The 9,553-nt window shown below is 31.4% G+C and overlaps 1 protein-coding gene across 1 annotated transcript; it reads left to right on the plus strand.

The window, feature by feature from the left end:
- The first annotated feature begins 200 nt into the window (after positions 1 to 200).
- LOC141483751 (uncharacterized) lies at positions 201 to 8,535 on the plus strand. The gene is made up of 9 exons (XM_074178556.1): positions 201 to 454; positions 511 to 590; positions 2,343 to 2,566; positions 2,627 to 2,677; positions 2,748 to 2,822; positions 2,875 to 2,939; positions 3,625 to 5,193; positions 5,612 to 5,805; positions 6,328 to 8,535. The coding sequence occupies exons 1-9, from the start codon at positions 450 to 452 to the stop codon at positions 6,573 to 6,575; spliced, it is 2,511 nt and encodes an 836-aa protein (XP_074034657.1). The 5' UTR covers positions 201 to 449; the 3' UTR covers positions 6,576 to 8,535.
- Positions 8,536 to 9,553: the final 1,018 nt, after the last annotated feature.

Genomic DNA, 9,553 nt, shown 5'->3' on the forward strand with positions numbered 1-9,553 from the left:
TATATATATATATATATATATATATATATATATATATTTGCACCGCTATCGTATATGCCTCCATACGTTGAACAGGCACCCAGGCCTCCTCCATGAATAATCACTTTAATGAAGTATATTCTATGCAAAAAGTAATAAATATTGACTATTTACCCTAATCATAGGAGAGGGGTAAATAAAAAAACAATTTTGCACAAATGTATGATAAGGTTAATCTTACGAATGAACATGCCTCCGGACATGAATTAGGCTAACGGGCTCATCCGTATATATCTTTAGAGAAATTATGATCAATTTGCCTCCGACATGGTTGCCAAGTTGCAATTCGTATCGTATTATATCCAGTCGTACGTATGTTATCGAGTTAGTGTACGATATTTACTACGCATTCATTTATTGTTTCCAAGAGAGGTAGTAAGTTATAATACATATTATTATATGTTCAGACAATGAGGTGAGTAAATTAATCTTCAATAACTTTTTGACTGAAATGCTTTTTTATATTGGTAGACTTAGAACGAGAACCAAGTTGATGGTGCAATTAGCACAAGACGTGATATCGGCTGAAGATAATGAAAATTATTTGTTAGGTGAGAACCTATGTTTTTTTAATTCGGCACATAAAAACGAGAAATTTAACTGCGGACGGTTGACCAAAACCGTTCATGAAATCGACCAAATAAAATTGAAAACAACTTTTATAGGATGATCCCAAAAGTTCACATTTTTCAAACCGTGGAAAAGTAATCAGAATAATCAAAAAAGTGAAAAATAATCGCTTTCTGTTAATTGTTCTGTTAATTTGGAAAAGATAAAATGGCACATTTTTATGAAACTAGGAAACTAATGATGGATATGTTTAGTTGTTAGTACTTTGAGTAACATCAAAAATTGAGTAGAGAATCAATAGAATTTTCAAAACTTTTGTAAATTCAACAGTTGACGCAGAGCTCAGATTGACATTGGGATTTTGGGTTTGGAATTTTACCGTCAATCAGTTGTCCTCATACCAGTCGAAACTTCTGGCGAGCTGAAGATTAACAAGGTTCTACTTTTCAACGTGCGATTAGTTATAGAATCGCTTGCCCATCCAAGCGCTTGCTAAACGATGTTTATATATCTTCATTTTATTCTTATCTTGAAAATAGTATACTTGGAGACAACCAAACTGTCACTAATCATGGGTTAACAATTCAAAAACCTTAAATAATTCATTATTTGGAAAATGTTCAATTGGCTCTCTGCATAGAACGAAAGTTAATTCGCGAATGTGGTAGGTATACACTCTTCCTACTAAGCTTGTATTGAGTTGAGTTGATTCCGATTTTTTGTGAATAGTTTGATCTCAAGTCTGAGCCAATATAAAGACGGTAATAATAATCAGTTTAATGTAATTCAATAAGTATTGCTGTTCAGGAAGTGGATCATTAGTTAGGAAGTAAATTAGCTCAATTATTACTACCTTGACTAAATGTCTCCAATTTTTTATTATTATAATAACAATGATGGTCATAATATTCCGAAGTATACTACTATATTTGATATCATGTGATTGCAAGTGCATATTACTATCTACATCGTCGGGGTCTCACTTTTTGGTCGGGCGGTAGCCAGGCGGTTCGACGTGGGTGCTTTATTCAGTAACTAGAATTGACTGCCGTGTTGGTCGGTGGTTCAAGCCCTAGTCTGAATGACCGATTTTCAGTTGCTCCTGCGTCGTCCAACCCGTGTTAGGACTCACACGTTGAAAGGTAAGACCTCGGTAATTCTTAGCTCGCACAAGTTTCGACTTTTGAGGGTTGTCGTTTGTAGTGGTGCGACAGCTGGTTAACGAAAAAACAGATTTTTTTTAAACAATACTCGTTCAGTACTGACGAGACACCGGTGGTATCTTAAGCCTTAGAGAATATAGAGTTCATTGTAAAAAATTTTAGAATGATGATGAGAATAATAATTATTATAATTCTTCAAAATTCAGATAAATCAAATGAGAAGTTTTTAGTTTGTTTTTATCGTTATTTTTCATATGCAGAATTTAATGGTTCCACTGTATTATAAAAAAACCAAAAATGGATTTGATGTTTGTTATAAACAATTCATAGATCAACTGAAAAATGTAATGTATGAAAAATAACTGAAAATATCTTTTGCAACTTAAACATATCTACTACTTCAACTTAGCTGATTTCTATTTGCACAGAAGATAACTAATATTTTGAGTGATATTCTGAACATTGTGGTACAATTTTTATACAAATCATCATACTTTTCTTATACAAGATTTGAACAAAATTATCAATATTATTTTTTTTCCAAATTATTGTTGATTTTCTCATATACAGATCAAGGATATGATAGCAGTCCTGCCCCATCTCTAGATGTATCATTTGATATTGATGATGACTTGGATGGTTCATTTAAAGACCCAACATATGTTCCATCTGTTTCATCTTTGATTACAAAAGATGGGTACAATGACATAGACTGTAGTCCAGAAACGTCACTGAAACCGGACTTTGCCAATAATGAGGAAATCAAGAACTCACCAGAACGAGAAATAAAAAAAGTAGGAATCAGTTCTTACTTCTTTCAGTTTCATAAAAAAATAATTCTTATCGTGTTTCAGATTTTTTACATGAATGATGGATTTAATTCAAATGAAAAAAAATATATATTGGTGAGTGAAAACTGATAGCATTCAGAAAGGCACAGTTTTATATTGGTGATATATTCTGTTATTTTTTTAGGATCTTCCAGTGGCAAACAAATCTGCAAATAAAATAAATATAATAGATGATGTGGTTCTCAAAAAATCTTGCACGGTATGTCCGAAATCACTGCCTTAGTAATATCAGTCTAATAATATTTTTCCAGGGAACAAATCCAGTTATAGACTTTGCTGACAAACTGAATTCTTCACGACCCTCTTGTAATGTTAGGTAAATACAGAAGTATTTTACAATGTCAATGCATGCGAAGAAAAGATGTACATAGCGAATCTATTCAAATCAAATTGAAAAAGCATCCAATAAATCAGCATTTCATATGCATATGACGACCATCAGTAACATAATATATTAAGTAAAAAAATAAGTTGAACGGTTTTATTGACGTTAAAGATAATAATGATGTAGATAATATACAAGAAGGTGAATCAAATGTACCTACGTATTGAATTGTATTGTCATCAGAACTGAAGGTGTGAACCAAATATTTAATCAATCTGTCAATCGGAAGAGGGTCCTATTTCAATTACTGAATTTAACCCAAACAAATAAAAAATTAATGAACAAACGGCAAGCTAAATCAAACCATTTAATAAAAACTAAAGCACAAGTATTTTGTTAGGCGATTGATGTTTATATAATATTCTTCTCAACATGTTTACTTCTTCGTCAATATATCAAAATTGAAAACTTCTAAAATAACTCTTAACTTTTTCTTTTTCTACAATCGAAGTTTTCCGTTTTCATATACTGATAAAAAATCCTAAAAGTGTATATTCTGAATATTTCAGAATTTCATGACTGACCTTCAAATTGAACTACTGAGTAGATACTTTCAAAAAAAAATAATGTACCAGTTTACAGCCTTTAATTTAATTTATTCGTTTAAATTTTTCAGCTATGTTAAAAAGAAGAAAACATTTTGTAAATATTGCTTGTCACAAGTGACAAACTTTGAACGTCACTTGGAAAGAAACCATAATGACTGCAAAGAAGTCATAGAAATGCTTTCGTTTCCCAAAAAACATGCAGAAAGGAAAAAAATAATAGGATTGATTAGAAATGCTGGCAATTTCAATGAATATTTGAAAGGCAATTTACGGCCAAAATATAGCAACCCAACTGAAAATAGAAAATATTATCCATGCAGTCGTTGTAAAGCATTATTAACAAGAAACTATCTGACTCGCCACAAGCAAAAATGTGTGCTTACAGATATTAATAGCTCTCGAACTGGGGAGAATCAATTAGCATTATCTCAAACTCTTATCGCTTGTTCGTTAGATCAAAATAGTACCTTACACAAATTGAGGGTTAAGGAACAGGTATTTTCAAGAATGAAACCAGATGAAATATCAATGGTTGCCAAAACTGATGTTTTGATATATTCTTTTGGTGAAAATTATCTTAAAAAACATAAAAGAGATCAGATAATATCAGTTTGTTCTAATAAAATGCGTGAATTAGCAAGATTCCTAATTGAGTTTAGAAAAATGACGAATAATTTGCAGTATGCACTCAAAGATGTTTTGAAACCAAAACTATTTGATTTAGCAATAGAATGTGCTAAAAGGCTTGGGGGATATGACATGGAAAAAAAAAGTTATCGATCACCAAGTCTTTCCGCTCATATTGGGACATCTTTAAAGCAAGTATGTGATCTTCTCATACGTCTTGTTCTAAAAGAAGATCCCTCGTTTTTATGTACCAACAGAGAGGAAATTCTAACAGAAACAAAACGGTTTCAAGAACTAATAGATTCCCAGTGGACGACTGAAATAAGCAGTTTAGCTTTTAAAGATCTCAGGGAAAAACAATGGGAAAAACCCATTTTGCTGCCATTAACTCGTGACATAACAAAATTCAAGGAATATGTCACACTGATAGCAAATAGATCAATGGGTTCTCTTGAATCAGACTATACCAACAAAAAACATTTCAAGAATTTGGTTCAGGCTTCTCTTGCCCTAACCATTTTATTCAACAGAAAACGAATTGGCGACGTTCACTATACAAAGCTCACTACTTACACCGAATCTGTTAATTCCATTAACCAAGAAGAATGTGAAAAAGCATTAACCGAATCAGAAAAAATATTAACAAAATACTATAAGCGAATTGTAACAGGTGGTAAGGGTAGCAAACCAGTAGCAATTCTTTTCCCCCCATATTTACAAACGTTTATAGATTTTTTTCTCAAAATCCGATCCGAAAATCAGAACATTGTTCCTGAAAACAACCCTTATTTATTTGGATCTCCAGGAACTGTGAAATGGACAAGAGGCGATGTTGTCATTCGCAAATTTGCACATGAAGCCGGTTTAGAATATCCCGATCAGATTTCATCTAACAAATTGCGGAAACAAATTGCCACAGTTATGCAGATCCTTAATCTCAATCAGGAAGAAACAGAACAATTTGCACAATTCATGGGACACACAGAAAAGACCCACAATGATTATTACAGGTAATAATTATTGAGTGATGGTATTTTTTGTGAGTCATTTCTATATCTTCAAATTAATCAATAATATGAGAAAATCTGACTTCAATGTAGAGTATTTTCGTTTGAAAATACAACTGGCAAAATATTTTTTGTTGTACGAGGTGTGCCAAAACTCATAGATATATTTATTTATTTATTCAGACATATCACAAAAAGTATTTTGCAATACGTTCATTATGGTTTTTCATCAAATTCTTTAACAAGAAAATTAAAGTTTATCGTTCAAAAGTAATATTCGTTTTCAAGAATAGTAATTTGTTAATTTTTCTCAAAAAAGTATCGAAGACTTGCTTTTAACATTTTTCATGATGAGTATCATAAAGAAATATAAACTATATGAGTAAAGCATTTTTATTGTTCTCTTGGAATTATTGATTAGGTTACCCCAGGATATATATCAGACAGCGAAAATATCGAAACTTCTTCTACTGATGGAGAGAGGAGTGGATATATATAAAGGTAAATCATTACATGAAATTGATATCAACCCACAAGAAGAGTTGGCTGAAGAAGAATCGGAAAATGATGATGATACTCAAAACATACATTCAGTTGCAGTACCTAATTCATTAGGTAAATATATTCTGAAAATTATTATAGCAAGCGACAAACGTGATGGTGGCGATCACACAGATATAGACTCTCCCAACTAAATTACTATTGGAATCCGATAAGCCTCTTGCCGGCCCATGTGGTTACTATAATTAGTTTTAATTAGAGTAGCAAATGGAACATGACTTCTTTTTAATTTCTTTTCATATTTCATTTAGTATTATAGGTAGTAGTACAGTTCATTAAAATGTTATATAATTATACACTTATCCAAAAATAAACTTAGTTTAGGTGATGACATTTTCTCAGAAACAACACACATTATTCAGACACTGCCAAACGCCAACAGCATTGGAGGACACGTAATGATACGCCTCTGTACAGAGCAATTGTATGTCTTGCAAGAGCTGTACAGTAAGGGTTACTTTGAAAATGAGTTTATGCACATGGGGGCGGGCTTGCGGTCACGTATGGCGCTTGCTGTACCTTTACTTGAATATATTATTGTTTGTCTATCATAAAGTTTATTTTTTATTATTTTAGTGAAACCTCAACATAAGCAACATATTGAATTGAAATCTGAGATAACTGGTAGAACAGCTTGGACAGCTGAACAGGCAGGATTAGTAAAAACTTACTTTGAAAATAACATTAGCTCAAAAAAAGCCCCTAGAAAAAAAGAATGTTTGGAATTAATAAACAAATATCCAGATGTGTTTTACAACAAAGACTGGACCAGAGTGAAAACATTCATTTACAATATATATATAGGAAAAAATAATCAAGGATAACATTCTACTCAATTGCTTGATGTTTTTTGTATTTTCAATGAATATATTTTGGTTCCTTTTTCAATTTCAGTCAATCAATTCATTTTTCCTTTAATATTGTTATTTTTGTATTCCCTTTTAGATTATGCCTTTTTTAGTGAAATACAAAATATTTTATTTTTTATTCTTATTTACTGTGTATGAATACCTTCATATTATTGAAATCAATATTTAAATTCTAGAATATATTTTCATTTAATGTAGAAAGATTGGTTGTGATAAGGATTTACTGATTCGAAACTGTTATTCTTTTGCCCGTGTTTCCAAATTCAATTTCATCGTACAAATAACTAGTTTTTTTCGTGTTGAAAGGTATTACATAAAATACAAAACCTACACAATAACTTGATAGATTTACTATATTTGAAAATGTACAGAAGATAAAAAAGGACATGAAATAATTTTGTATTCTATGTTGTGCGTTGTATTGATGCCTTTGGAAATGTTTGCAAGATAATAATAGTATTCTACGATTCAATTGGCCTAAATCAATCACAGATTGTCCTTCAATATTCATGAAAACTAGGTGAAAGCCATTGGAAAGTGGGAATTATTTGAGTTTAAGATAGAACACACTTGGTAACATGTATGTGAAAAAATTGTACCCGGAAGGGGGAAATGAATTGACAGAGATTGTTAGGAAAAACATTTGACATTGGTAAAATGGAGCTTCTATTTTTAGAGACTCATCATAAAACAAAACAAATCTTGGATAAACAGATATGGAACGCTGTGCATATTATTTTAATGCATTTTCTCAGAGTAGATCCATTGCTGATTATCAGAAGGAATGGTCTTTGAGATAATAATATCAACATGCATCCTGGATATCTTAACAATCAATTAATGGGCAAGTCTTCCAAAAATAAAATTCCAATAGGTACTGGTTGGCACAGGTACAATGAAAAACTTAAAATATGAACATATTAAAGTCATATACCTATTGTCTCCTACTTCAATATTACATTTTCCACCGACTAGCGAAATAATTAGTATCACATGGTTTGTGTTTATATTTCCTAATGGTGTATAAATCTGATTTGTAATTATGTTCTTCATTTCTCGTAGTAATATTTCGAAAACTTTTTACTGTAAAATTGTAGTAACACAAATACCGTTAGTTTTTACTAGATGGCAATAATCATGACAAACATCAATTGAATTTTTGAAAGTGAATAAAAATTATAGAGGTTATAGCAGAAGATATTTATAATCTTCTCATCTTGATTTTCAACATTTCAGAATATGAAAAATAAATCAAATCAGCTCATCAGATAAATTCCTAAAACTTAGAAGGAACATTTTGTCCTTCATTAAACTAATAACGATGAGATTGGAACCTTTGGTGTGAAAGTTGAATAACTTTTATCGAGATCAATTGCCCTAACACCAAACTGATATTTTTGCACTCGACGCGCGTTTCGCCAACAAAGTTAGCATCCTCAGGAGAAGAAAATTGAATATGCTAACTTTGTTGGCGAAACGCACGTCGAGTGCAAAAATATCAGTTTGTTGTTAGGGCAATTGATCTCGAAAAAAGTTATTCTTCATTAAACTATAAATTCAAATAAATAAGGAAACATTGACTCTTTTTGAAACAATGCCATTTTAATGATATACATGGTATATGAATTAAATAAAATACATCCATCAATATATCATTGATTTGTGTACGGGGATGAAATAATAATAATAATAGTTCTTTATTTTCAAACATATGAAAAAAATAAAAATAAACACACAGTCAACATTTAAAACAAATGTTAATTTTACTTTTCAGTATGCGACTGTCGTCTTTAATTATTTTGCCTACCTCAGCAATTGCTGATGCTGTATAAAATTCGAATCAGACCTTTTTTGAAATATTGTTTTAATTTTGATGAATGTAGCCATTATTACGTGATAGGAAATCATTATGAAAAAAAGAGATTTGAAACTTTCTATGTTTTTACGAAACTGCAGTAACGTTAGTTACAAATAACAGTGGTAAAAAACATAAAAGTTTCAATTTTTTTCAAATGTGAGGAGTTTCACCCCTCATTACGCCCTGAAGCTATCAAATTCCATCCAGAAAAGAGCTATCTGCTTGAGTGGAGACACAGATATCATATGCAACCTTGTCACTCTAAAACGTGAAAAAAATGAAGATTTGTTTCTCTTTATAAATACTTTCATGAACTGATTTTGCCCACTTAATTCCACCAAAAGCGATATTTGCCAGAGGTACACGACAAATTGAAACCGCTCATCGTTTCAAGATTCAACTCGGTATAACTTCCTAAAAGCGTTTTTCGAATGAATATAATCTACAACGATTCAAATACAAAGTGAATCAACATTTTCACACAGACAAAACGCCTCGAGTATTCTTCTGCAGTAATTGTATTTTAGCATAAAAAATATGATAATTACATATAAATAACAATTATGAAATGAAATCCGATGAGCGCTAAATACAAACACTTATACTTTGGAGGTCTATTCACCTACACGAAACTTGAGAAAATCTTTCGATTTCATTAAAATATACAAGGATAAAATGACCGTACGAAGTAGCCTCTTACAGCGTTGCCATGTTTCGGAACCCATTTAGATTACCTATAGTCGGAGGCATATTCTGTTGCAATATGTTGTTTGGTATATAACTGTATTATACCAGGGCGCCACTCAGTGGAATTTTAGCGAACTATATTGTATAACTATATATGTATACCGCTCGAAATGGACTCCAAACAAAATTTTGCAAGAGAGTGTTTGATGACGTAAAAATGTGAATGGAAGAATTATACACGAGGAATCGCTTTGGCCTCCGAGTTTTCGAATTGGCCTCCGATTTCAGAGGCGTTTGCGATCAACGGGTTTGTAATTTGGAGGTGTATAAAACATTTTGCATGTATATATATATATATATATATATATATATATATATATATATATAT

The sequence above is a fragment of the Leptinotarsa decemlineata genome, unplaced genomic scaffold (genome assembly GCF_025532065.1).
Source record: "Leptinotarsa decemlineata unplaced genomic scaffold, Ldec_3_MD MMD2_tig00004067_RagTag_RagTag, whole genome shotgun sequence".
NCBI lineage: Eukaryota > Metazoa > Arthropoda > Insecta > Coleoptera > Chrysomelidae > Leptinotarsa > Leptinotarsa decemlineata.

Coding starts and splice junctions, on each gene's coding strand:
- LOC141483751 (XM_074178556.1), top strand. Junction 591..2,342: donor TAATGAAAATTATTTGTTAG/GTGAGAACCTAT, acceptor TCTCATATACAG/ATCAAGGATATGATAGCAGT. Junction 2,567..2,626: donor CAGAACGAGAAATAAAAAAA/GTAGGAATCAGT, acceptor ATCGTGTTTCAG/ATTTTTTACATGAATGATGG.